The sequence below is a fragment of the Fulmarus glacialis genome, unplaced genomic scaffold, assembly GCF_000690835.1.
Source record: "Fulmarus glacialis isolate BGI_N327 unplaced genomic scaffold, ASM69083v1 scaffold21183, whole genome shotgun sequence".
Lineage (NCBI taxonomy): Eukaryota > Metazoa > Chordata > Aves > Procellariiformes > Procellariidae > Fulmarus > Fulmarus glacialis.
Window position 1 is genome coordinate 5211 of NW_009203843.1, and position 12457 is coordinate 17667.

The following is a 12457-nucleotide window of genomic DNA, read 5'->3' on the forward strand; positions in this document are numbered from 1 at the left end:
CCGAAAAGCACATCCAGCCCCACAAACATTAGTATGGACATAAAGATAGAGAAATCGCTAATAAGTTTACGCAGCTGCCGGGAGCGAGAAAAGAGAAAGGGGGGAAAAAAAACAACAAAAAAAGGAAGGAAAAAAAGTCACAGAATTAGAATATTCCCCCAGAAAAAGACAAAGTAGCTTTTAAGAAGGTGCCCGGACATCGCAGGAGCCCTGATTTTCCCCGAAAACCGGTGAGGAGCTGGAAAGAGAGCGCAGGCGGAGAGGTGAGGGGTCCCCCCCAGTGCGGCCGAACCTTGATGATAGTGGGGATATGGAGCTTAGGGGTGTCCAGTCCGAAACAGGCATCCACTCCGCAGAAGAGCAGGATGGAGAAGACATTGGAAAAATCAGCAATGAAAGCCCTGACCTGGAGGCGAGACAGGGAAACGGGGGTGGAACAGGTAATTAATGGGATGGAGAGGTTAATCGATGGGATGGAGAGGTTTGCTCCCACTTTGGCATCCTTACCCTGGGGCTTTCCAGCTCCACTCACCCATGGGTAACCCGGCTATAACCCATAAAACGCAGATTTTTTTCCCCTTTGCATCGCAAGGTGATGGGTTATTCCGCATGCGAGAGCCAAATCAGCGGCTAAAAGCTCAGGGAGGATTCTTCTAATTGCTACCAACTTCTAGAAATACAGATTTATTTTCCTGGAGCTCTTTGCATCCAGCAAAGAGACCGACAGCTCCTGTTTTTCCTACATTTTGGAAAAGAGGAGGATAAAACCCGGCGCTTTCCTTACCTTGGTGGGGAAATAGCGGCTGAATTTGAATTTTTTCAGGGTCAAGGTCATGGAGTAGGTCCCGAAGAAGAGGATGAAGGACATAAGGGCCAGGTCGGGTACGAATTTACAGGATTTCCCCACTAAGCTGCCGCCGTATTTGAGACACTCCAGGATTCCCCCACTAAGCTGCCGCCGTATTTGAGACACTCCTTCTTACTCAGCTGAGTCCAGTCCAGAGCTGTTAGGTTAATAGCATTGTACTGGGGAGAAACCCCCCCGCAAAAAGCAAAATTAGCATTTGAAGTAATTGCAGCATGCAAGGAAAAGGGTATTTCCTTGCCAAAAAAAGCAAAATTCACATTGTAAGGAATTGCAGTGTGCAAGGAAAGAGGTATTTCCCCACCAAAAAAAGCAAAATTAGCAGTTTAAGTAATTGCAGCGTGCAAGGAAAGGGGTATTTCCCAGGGCTGCCGCCGCTGGGAGCCCCATAACCATTGGAAAACCCCGGAGCTGCTATTAATTTGGGCAAAAAAGCGGGGATTTGGTGCCGCCGAGCCCAACCGTGAGCCCAAATCAACGCAAATCCCGCGTTTCCCTCACTCCAAGCTGGCGCACATCACTCCCCGGGTGCAAAAGTCCCTGGGATTTGCCCTCCCTTGTCCCAAATTTCCCACCGGGATGAGCAAACCCGCTTACCAGAGAAACGTTAGTGGTGTTTGGTGCCACTGGAGCTGAAGCATCGAACAAGGTCGCGTTGGCTGCGGGAAAGGAGTTTGTTATTGAGGTTTTTGGCTAATATCGAGGTTTCGGTATTAAAAGCAGCCGGGCTTCACCTGGAGAGGCACGGCTGAGCCCGGCCGGCGTAAAAGCAAACGCGGGGTCGAGCACATCCTCCGAGAGCCGCACGGGGATCAGCATCCCGAAGGCGGACCAGGATTTGGGGAGAAAACCCCCCATTCCTAACCCGCAGCAACTTCTCCCTGATTAATCCCACGCGCCGGTGGAGAACACGGCTCTTCCTTCGGCGGCTTCTCCCTCCGGGGCTGGCAAGTGCCGGGGGGGGAGGTATTTTTAAGGAGCTTCCCAGCTCCTAAAATCTTTCGGAGCTTCCCAGGGAAGCCGCCGGCAGTGGGGTTGAGCATCCCGACACCTGCGTCTTAAAACCATGGGGGTAGAAGACTGAAAAAGCAGCCTGTTGTTTTTGGAAAGGCGGCACCCAATCATGCCCAAATTGGTTTTTTTGTTGGGTTTTTGGGGTTTTTTTTTAATATTTTAGGGGTGTTTTGGTGTCTCACTGCAAAAAAAACATCCTTTCTAGCCCCCGGCACCTTCTCCTCCAGTGCAAAAAGCGGCTCCGCTCGGCTCTTCGGGCGACGCAGCTCCGCGGCTTCAGGAGCACCCATATTCTTTATGGGTGCCCCTAAGCGGGGTCCGGGACCGCTCTGCCCCCCCTCTTCCCTCCGGTCCATCCTCTTCCTGCACCACGTGGGAATTTTGACTGCCCCGACCTGCCGCCTCCATCCCCGGCACCAAGGATTAATGAAGGAGAAGTGATTGCTGGGTTAGAAGCAGAGACCCGGGGGCTTCCGAAACCGGGCTCTGGGAAACGGCGCTGGCAAACCCAGCATTAAAAACATTATTAGTATTATTATTTTTTCCTCCATAACCTTTTATTTTTCCAGAAACTGGCCTTATTTGTGATTTCTACAACTTAAAGGGTAGCATACCACTGGTGGTATTTTAAGAGAGGACCCCTAAGGGCTCTGCATAAACCCTTTTTATCAGAGCAGAAAGAAAAGTAAAATACATGGAAAAAAAATAACAACAAAACCCCCACGGGGGAAGAGTATCAAATATTAAAATAGTTTTAATATTTAGAAGGCGATACTCACTTGAGATTGAAATCAGCCCAAATTGATGTGTGCAGCAGAGACAAATATGGTACAAATCAGTTATAATAATCAAAAATCAGAACTAATAAAAAAAAAGATTAAAAAAAAAAGGACGTAGGGGGGAATAAACATAATTTCTCAATATCTAGAGGAATGGAAAATCCAATGCGGACACCGCTGCCTTGGGTGCCCGGGGCAGCGAGGGCGAGGAATGGGGCTGGGGTGCAAAGAGGCTTAAGGTTTTTTGGGGTGCAAATGCCTCTCGGCCACCTGGGGTTCGCTGGGATGGGGGTTTGGAAAAGGGGGAGACCTCCCTGGAAGCTAAAGGCTTCTCCTTCCTCCTGCGTTAAGCTGCGGTGGCGGGTGCTGCCAGGCAGATGCCGGCATATGCGGGTGGATGGAGGTGGTCACGGTTCCGTTCGGGATATTTCAGCCCCCCGGGGACCGCGTCGGGCATCAGGCTTTGCTTTCCTGCAGGTCAAATTTGGGAGGGTTTTGGTTTGGAAAGGATTGTGTCGTCTCTGGGGGCATCCCGCTCCGCACAGGGCTTTCAAAACCCAACGGGATCGAGTCACTCAGCGGGTGGTTGATAAACAGAAATCGAGAAAAAAAACAAAATTAAACCAAATAAATGTTATTTCCATCGCGGCAGGTAAGATCTCTTCTTGCAATGAGAGACGTATTGGCAACACATTGCATGGCAGGTCTTGGATGCTTTGATTTCTGGGGAGAGCTTCACCATCACACCTCTCTGCCTCCTCTGTCTGCAGCTGATACTCCCCAAAACTGTTAGACTTTTTAAATAAATTCAGCTCATCTGAGAGCAGGCGGTCGCTGGCATTAGCCCAAACCGAAGATCTCCACTCCCTTCCTGGTGGCTGCGGGAGCATCTGAGCTGCACGATTCAGACCAGGGATCATTGGGTACGTCTATCCAAGAGCAAAACCAGGGGAGCCATCAAAAGACCATCTGCTCAGAGCCCGATGGCCTCTCCTTTTTGAAAAGGAGTAAGAAAGAGGAGAAAAAACAGTCCAAGGCAGTTTCCATACCCAACCAGAACATCCCGGGGTGTCCCAGACACCGGAGAGGACAAAACCCCTCCAAGCGTATTTTCTGGAGAATAAGTTTCCATCAGCAGCAGGCTGGAATTAATGATCTAAAATGTCTTTTTTTTTTTCCTCCATATTTCCTTTTTATCCATCCAGGTCTGGCTGCTGATGCCCTGGCTCTCCAGCACCGTTCGTCGTGTCCTGGCAAGCACCAACGCACTCATCCGTGGCGGACAAGGCTTTACTTCCGTCTCGCCCAAAACCACCCTCAGAGGCGGAGGATGAGGTCTCTCCACCCCACGCTGACCGGGTAGTTGCCTCCTTCCATGTCCTCGGTCAAAGATCCAGCGGGATTTATTCGTGGCGGGACCCCCCCCCGCATTCCCTTCATCTTCCCCATCCGGCACCGAAAAAGATGTGTACTCACCTGGGTCGGGAGCGATGCACTCGCACTTGTACATGGTCACATAGTCCGGCTTGAAGTCCGAATTGATGGGGTAGTACTTAAAAGCTCCGATCATCTTCTTGATGGCGTCGTAGATGAAGATGAAGCTGATGAGGGTGGAGAAGCCTTCCTCCGTGAAGCGGGTGATGTACTTTATAATGAAGCTGGCGTCGGTGGCCACCAGGATAAGGCACTGTAGGGCAGAGTGCAAGCCGATCCAGAGGCGAAACTCCATGTAGTCGATGCCGTTGCCTCTGAAAGCGGGGACAAGGCGAGAGCAGTCCCGTGAGAGCACGCCGTGGGCTGGAGGACAGCTCCCACCCCGGTACGGATGGGTCCCCGTTCCCCCTGGCATCTCCCACCACCTACTTGCTGAAGTCGAAGAGCAGCTTCTCAAAGATGAGGATGGGGCCGGTACTGCTGAGGATGATGAGCGGCTGCCCGGCGAAGAGGCAAAACATGGAGCCTGCCATCGCCGTGCCGAGGAAGCTCTCCATGACGCCCTGGGGATGGATCAAACCCAGCGTTACGGTGATGCTGTGCCACGTTACATTCCCACAGACACCCTGGATAGAGATGGGAATTAAGGACCTCTGCTTGGACCCATATAGGATGGTTGGGACCACGTCCTCTTGCTCCTGGCATTGCCACTGAGATGGGTTTTCCCACCCTGCAGGTATTTCAGGACTGCCAGTCCCACTTGGCAATGAATTGCCATCCCCAGCATTAAAGCTTGGCATGGCACAAGGAGGGTAAAACTCATGCCGTCCCATCCCATCCTGTCCCATCCCTGCTTGCTGTCCCCAAGCCAAAGTGACCCCCCGCCTCCTTGGACTCGACCTGGTAGTTGTCCGTAGCGTCCCCAAGCAAGCCCCCAAATGTGATGGCGTTGGTGATGCAGCCCAGGTAGATGAACAAGATGGCAGAGATGGACTGGATATGAAAGCCTTCATAGAAGTCGCTCGGGAACCAGGGCAGCTTCCTCTTGATATCCAAATAGAGGCCACCGCAAAACCTAGGGAGACCACCATCAAGGACCAGATGTACGTGCCTTCCACCAAAATATATACGGTGCTGCACAAAAGCCTGCGCCCAAAAGGATTTCACCCCTCCGTGCCCCAGGAGACCACCGGGTGAGCCAGCAGGAGATGCTAATGGGTGCTAGCACCATTAGAAGTTTTCTGAGCGGTGGGATGCTGCTCACCTGCCGGTCCACGCAAGCTCTTCCCCAATTTCGTGAACTTCGGGCATCTCCCCGTCATCGCTGCCTCCTCCACCACCCCCGGCGCTCGCCCCACCGGCCGTGCCATTCATCTGTCCCACTTCATTCAGTGAGAAAACCGATTTCCTGAGGGAGAGAGTCACTGGCGTCGGCCACGGTGCCTGCCTTACCAAGCCGGTCCTGATGCAGGGACCACGACCGAGGCCATGGCGTAGCTCTCCACCTGCACTAGAGCTTGGGTTTTGGGGCAAATTTGGAAAGATCAAGAGCTGGATTTGCTCAACCCAGGGGGGTAATGCAGATTTTGCAGAGTGGAAATGGCTCTGAGCTGATCTGGGGCCAAAACTGCTGAAAAAGCATCATTTCTGGAAAATTTGCAGAGATTATTTCTAGGGATGAAGGCAAGCAAAGCTGTTGTCCTTCTCCAGCATCTCCAAAACAGGAGAGATGGGGATGGCCCCACATCCAGCCCCACATCTCCCACCTACCTCTTGTCAGCCGAGGGCACTTTTTTGGGTGGCTCAATCCTAATGTTGGGGTCCCACTCGCCGGGCGGCAGGACGATGACTTCATCCAGAAACTCATCTATGCCGGCGATCAGGTCTTCTCTATCCCGGGCTTTGTAGGCAACGTCGCTGAAGAGCTGGAGGTCAAGAGAGGAGAGGTGTCAGCCTGGGAATGGTGTCCAGCACGCACGTGTCTCACGTTATGGGATTTTAAAGCTCGTTCGTTTGGGCAATAGGATGAGAATTGCTTTTTTTTTCCTTGGCTCTGAGCAAGGGGATTCCCGGTGAGGGCTGGGTGTTGCATCTACTCACATCATCCACCATAAGGGTTGCGATGGCTCTGCCGATCTCGTTGTAGGATTTGGCTTTTCCCGCAGGACCAAGGAGAATAAAGAGAAACCTGGGAAAGGAAAGGTGCCATGTTGGCAACCTCGGACCACCGGCATCCATGTCGTGAGAGCACGCGGTGCTTCGGACCCAAAGGAATTGCGCTCACCTGGTGGGGACGGGCACCTCCGTCACCCCGCCCAGCATCGTGGCCTGGAGGAGCCGCACAAAAGCCACGAAAGGCTTCTCCAGGAACTCCACTTCTCCCACCAGCACATTGGAGGCCTCCGCATCCTTGGGGATCTTCTTGATGAACTTGTTCTTCAGCTGTTGGAAGGACAAAGGTGGGGAAGGGAGCGGTTGCCAAAATTTGGCTTTTCCCCCTCTTTTCCACACCCCGAACACAAAAGCTGAAGCCGCAGACTCAAACCTCTTCATCTCTGATGGTCCCAGGACTCCCAGAGGTGGGGATTCAAGAGCCATTTACAAGAATAAACCAGCAAGAATTCATAAAGCTGAATTTCTTCATTACCCAAAACCATCACTAAGCCCGAGATTAACTTGAAATGACACGCTCGGGGCTCTCTAATACAAGGTGCAACTGGGCGGTTTGCAAAAGGTGCTTTGCTGCGCTGGGGTCTACGCAAGGAAAACCCCGTGCAATCCCCCCGCAGAAAATCTGAGCCAAAAAATACTGATCCTGGAGCAAGCCAGCATGCAATTTTGCAAGTCTGTCTGCAGCCCTGGGCTCCCCGAGACCCTATATAATGCAGAAACACAGCTCGGTGCTGTGCGCGAGGGATGTTTTTGTAGCTCACTTTCCCCCAGTCTCATCCTCGGAACAGGAACAAATAATGGAAGTAGGAAACCTCGTTCATGGATTTATTCCCCGGGTCTCTTCTCCCCTGCAGCTCTTTCATTATTAGTCTAAAAGGGTTCAATACCGACCCAGACAGGGTGTTATTATAATCTATATGCCAGCATGAGGGGAGGCATGTGAGCCGGGCAGCAAGCTCTCCCCTTTCTAATCTTTTAAACCCAAATGGAAAAAAATAATAATAATAAAGCAACTTCTCCAATGCAGCTTGGAATAAGCAAGAGCAGGAGTTAACAGTGACCACTAAGCTTCATGTAACACTTAAAAAGTCCCTTTGTAGTGGGCCTAATAGGGCGATTAAACCTAAATGCTTTGCATATTTTGGGATTAACCCGCCGCACCCCACTGCTGGAGGCTGATATTTGGGGTTCGTTAGTGGGCAGTTGGCTTCCTTTATTTGCTAACTCTAATTTAGGAAGGTGCCCTGGAAACCTTCTGCCTCCTTGATATCGTGGCATCCCTGTCCCGTGGCTCCCAGCAACACGGGAATTTCCATCCTTCGCTTCTCCCTAAATTGCATCACCCCAGGTAAGCCCAGCAAGGACATCCCTGAGGAAAAGCAAGCTGTTATCCCCTACAAACCCGCATTGTGTTTCGTTTTCCATTAGGTTTACGCTGAAATCATGAATCACGTACAAACAGCAACAAAGCGTCAACAACCTAAATAGCCTTGATATCGGGATGGGGATGGGACATCTAGCAAAAGACCGGCACAAAACCCTGCTGATCCATCGCATCAGCAAGCAGAGATCTGCCCACGAACTGCCCGACCAGCCTGACCTCCTTCCCAGCTCTCCCGTGCAAAGCAAACCAGGGGGGAAAAGCCCCCGATGGACTGTCAGCTGAGCTTTGCATTAAGAAACCCACCTCCCTCATGGTGCAAACAGAGGGAAAACCAGGACCCGCCTCTATTTACAGACCGTTATCTCGAGAACAGTACTCACGTTTGCAGACCCAAGTGCTTGGATGGGATTTACCCCCTGCAACCTGCCCTTACCCAGCCAAACCAAAGGCTCTTTTAGGATCCCTGCACTCTTCCAAGCACCTTTCCTTTGCTATCCAAAGATTCTAAGGAATTTTTTTCTCCACCCTAAGGATCTTAAGCTACATCAGCACCCTCGCATGTCCCTAATTGTGTGTTCAACTTGCAAGCACAGGTATTATTTCTGGGACAGCTTCTCCCATGAGTTAGCAGGGATCAATACGTGTATTAATTTCCCTAATCAGGAGTTTGTGCGGTTATCGACGGAGCGAAGCCGCACAAGGCTCACATGGACCTTAACAACCACAGAGCCCCTGCCCCATCGCGGGTCGTGTCGGAAATGCTCCCCGCAGCATCGCACTAATGTTTTCAGGGACAATTACCTGGTCGGTGCTCGGTGTGTCCGAGATGTCGTTCATGCTTCGACTCTGCGCGTGACCTGATGGAGGTAAGACAGAAGGTGAGAAAACCGCCCCGTGACGTGCAGACAAATTTCAGCCCCACGTGCAAGGAGAAAATGTGGTGGGAGGACTTCAGCACAAAGCAAAAAACCATTATTTGTTATAGCTGGGCTTGCAAACCAGGCGCAATAAGATGCAAACCCAAGAATATGAGTTCTTCTCGTATCAGTCACCCTGTGGTTACAAAAACCACATCTCATTTATGGCTGTAATTGCAGTCGCCCACTCTCGTACTGCAACTTGATTTTTTCTTCCCGCTGCTTCTTTTAGGACCATTTCCACCTCCCCGCCGCCCTCCCCGGCTTACGCAGGCGGCCGTAGCTTGCGCTCTGCCGCATCCGCAGGTCCTCGGTGGAGCGGTGGAAGGCAGCACCAGTGGCCGGGCTCCGGACGGGGCTGCGGGCTGGGAGAAAGGAGCTGTTAGAGGAGATGTAGGCGCCATGGGGAACCGTTGGGTGACGCTGAAGGCAAGAGGCCGGACTGAAAATCAGCTGCCCGGCACAGACGTGACCCTTCCAGTGCTGATACACCAGCAATTTGCTTTTCCCTCCCACTCTCATTTGCACTTTTATCCCACCCATACTAATTTTCCCATCAGCAAAGAATAAACTGCCTTAACCCAAGTCTCCCTGCTGCGCAAGGAGCCTGCACCACCCCACGCCCCACCAATCCTCTCTTCAAGGCTATAAATGGGTTCAGAAGTGCAATTTCTGTTACTTAGGAAGACCCAGCACTTTATTTGGCTTTTTAATCTCCTAATTCTCCAAAGAAACCTACCCTTGAAATTTGCCATGAACTTCAAAATACGTTGGCCACCACCAAGTTTCACGTGAACGTTTCTCCTCCCTAAACTGGTGACAAGTCCCATTTTTCATCTCAGATGGTTAAACTGAATCACTTAGCTATAAAGACTTCCCTTTTCCCCCCATGCATTTTTTGTGTCAAGCCTAGCATTTTCTCAGAAAACCTCCTGAATTCCCAAAACTGTGTTTTCCTTGGGAAAAAAACATCTGGACCCGTTTTGTTGAGCTGCTCTGCATCTTTCTGAAACACCAGCTGCAACCACAGCATCTACCCTCATTTTTTTTTGTTAAGCCCACTAAAAATAATGATGAAATTCCCACTGGGCATGTCCCTATTTTCAACGTGCCAGCGGTATTTATTCCAATATCACGGAGTTGCTGTTGGCACAAGAAATGCAAGGGACCCCTCTGCTCCTGCCAACGACCATCTTTCCCTTGGTGTCCCTATTTACAAACTCAAAGTGATGCTGTCGTCTCAGCAAGGAACTAGAAACACAAAAGATGTCCCTATCTACAGGGACTAACCACATTTCCAAGTCGTGCTCCGTTTTGAAGAGTTCTGGGCAAACATTAGCTCAAACAGCTAGTCCTCCGACATGGATGATGGCTGCTTTGAAATCTGGGGATGCCCACGGGGTGGGAATATTGCTTATTGATGGCCTCTTCCATGTGCACTTTGAGCTTGGGTGCTGCTGTTTCTGTCTACCCGGGGAGCAGCCGAAGCCCGGCAAATCCTGGGCTCCACCAAATGACCTCTGTTTAAACCTAAGTAAATAATCTAGCGTGAAAACAAACAAATCCCCTTTTATAATGGCTCAAAAATAGGCAGGTTCAACCACGGAGCAGACTGGATTTGTCTGTAGGCTGCTCTGCCAGAAAGCCCCTTGGCCAAGCGACTGCCAATGCCGTTGTCCATCACACAACGCCGATGTCCATCACGCAACGCCGTTGTCCATCTCAGCAGACATCTCCTTGGCTTCCAGCTCCCAATGACCCCTCACCCTTAAAGTGCCAGAGCTTTTGGGGTCTTTCTCAATGCAGAAAATAGCTGGGTGCCCCAAATGGTTGGGTTTCCTCCTTTCCTTCTCCCGAGATCTTCCTCCCCCCAGACTTGCTCACCGAAGACTCAAGGACTCAACCATCAACAGGTTGGACCCCAAGGACTCACTTGTGTTGGAGGAGACGGACTTTCCGATGTCGGCCAAGGACCGGTGGATTGGCTTCTTGGTTTGGTGACGGTGTTTCCTGAGGAGCACGTAGCTTATCTTCTCCCGCAGCTCCGGCTTGAGCAGACCGTCCTCGATCTGCTTCTCAACGACATCGTCTGCAAGCACCGAACGAGGGAGGTGTGTCGGTTACCCCACCGCAAACCCTCCCAGAAAGCTCAAGACAACACCACTTATTGAACCAAGTTGATGGCTCTCGACTCCTGTCTTTGCTTATTCCCATACAAGCTGGTTTACATTTGCATGTAGCAAATAAATGCATTTAAATCTGTTCCCAGAACTTTAGGACATGGGGAAAAATCCATCCGAAACCACTGGTAACCACCGGCTCCTACCTATAATTTGGGGCAAAGAGTAGCCATCTAAGTCCAGGAGCACCGTTCCCGTCTGTAGACACGTCCGCAGCTCAAACAGGCTGTGCAAAGACAACGTGGACACGTGGGGCTTGCTCCACCTCTCCCCGCCTTCCTCCACCTTTTCTTCAAACTTTATCCACCTGAAACGACAGTGGCAGCCATGGGGATGGGCAGAGAGTGGGGACGGTGTACGAGAAGGGAATAAGAGAATTGCAAGCCTGAATTAATGCGTCCTGCAAAGTTTTTGCTCGTTATTTAGGGTGGGAATGGAGAAATCAAGTAACATTATTAGACAAAGTGCTGCCTGCACGGTTGCAGAGCAAAGCAAAACCTCTCGGCTCCACCACTGAACTCAACCCTGCGGATGTGACCCTCCTCAAATTGCTCCTGCAAGATTTGGGAGGTTTTCCCATGGAGCTGACCTTGCCGTAGCCAGGATCCACATCCGCATGGACCAGCCGTGCACGCAGGAAAGCAAAAACCCAGGGCATTGGAAATATCTTTTTAATTCCTTAGCAATGCTCAGACTTCAACCTGGGCGCTTCATTCCTACGGTGGGAGACGATAGGGTTTGCAAGCCCTTAGAAATCAGCCCTTCCACCTCCTTGTTTTTCCTTAATTTTACAAACGAAAGACTTCAGAGCAAATTCGGGAATGATGGCTGATTTCTCCCAGCTCCCCAGGAACAGGGCTCGGGCTCCAGGGAGGGCAGGCATCTCTCAGCAAGACGTCAATTTGGGGAAGAAAGCTGCTTTTCCTTTACAGGAGGTTTGCAGGCTCCGTGGATTAGCTTTCGCAGGGCTTAACCTTACAACTTTTAACTGGTACAATTGGGATTTGGGCTCCTGCCGCCGCAGAGGGCACAGACGGAAAGGATGTAGGAGGACAAAGGTTTTTGGAAATAGCTGATGGTTCCCGAACGCTGCAGGGGAAGGGTGGGGAGAGCCCGGGATTGTATCGACTGCAGGGGGGGTGCATTAAAATGCTGCTGCAAAGAGAAAATACTGGGTGTCCCTATTTAAAAAGCCCCAAAATATTATATGGGAACACCAGGAATGGTCTCTGCTGGCAACAAAACCCCACAGCATCCAAAAATATAAGATTTGGCCTTAGTGCCCATCACTCCAAAGCTCCCCACCCTGATTTCTTTGCAGAAACCCCTTCTCCAGCCCTTCAAACAACGCTGCTTTTATTGAGAGGAAATTCAAGCTTCCCGCCATAGCACCCGCTAAGCCCCGTCGGTGCTCGCCCAAAGCCGATTAGGTCGCTTTTCGTTTCTTTTTTGCCCCGTCTTTCTACCGAAAGTGGGTTAGCGTGCACACAGAGCGGCAGCTTGGAGCAGCCTGCGGGACTCGAGGCACGTTTCCAGCGGCACCTTTGCCCTGGGACCGGCATCCCGTGATGCTTTCGCCAAGGCTACAGCAAAACCCCATCTCCCTGCTGCGCACAGCTTCTTTATTTCCATTTATTTCCATTTATTGCGGATTTAGCCGCAGGTAGCGCTGCTCCCACCAAGGAGCTGCTTTCCTGCGGCTAAAGAGGCTG

The 12457-nt window shown here is 51.2% G+C and overlaps 1 protein-coding gene across 1 annotated transcript in view; it reads right to left on the reverse strand.

The window, feature by feature from the left end:
* SLC4A5 (solute carrier family 4 (sodium bicarbonate cotransporter), member 5) overlaps positions 1–12457 on the reverse strand; it is a 23844-nt gene that overhangs the window by 5207 nt on the left and 6180 nt on the right. Inside the window, exons 4-18 of the mRNA XM_009574784.1 lie at positions 10892–11052; positions 10499–10654; positions 8835–8930; positions 8450–8505; positions 6377–6534; positions 6193–6280; positions 5863–6017; positions 5357–5500; positions 4993–5167; positions 4522–4655; positions 4135–4406; positions 1463–1524; positions 977–1026; positions 785–935; positions 293–406 (exon numbers count right to left, since the gene is read on the reverse strand). Coding sequence (XP_009573079.1) covers positions 293–406; positions 785–935; positions 977–1026; positions 1463–1524; positions 4135–4406; positions 4522–4655; positions 4993–5167; positions 5357–5500; positions 5863–6017; positions 6193–6280; positions 6377–6534; positions 8450–8505; positions 8835–8930; positions 10499–10654; positions 10892–11052 — 1972 coding nt within the window. The remainder of the gene's footprint in view (positions 1–292; positions 407–784; positions 936–976; positions 1027–1462; positions 1525–4134; positions 4407–4521; positions 4656–4992; positions 5168–5356; positions 5501–5862; positions 6018–6192; positions 6281–6376; positions 6535–8449; positions 8506–8834; positions 8931–10498; positions 10655–10891; positions 11053–12457) is intronic.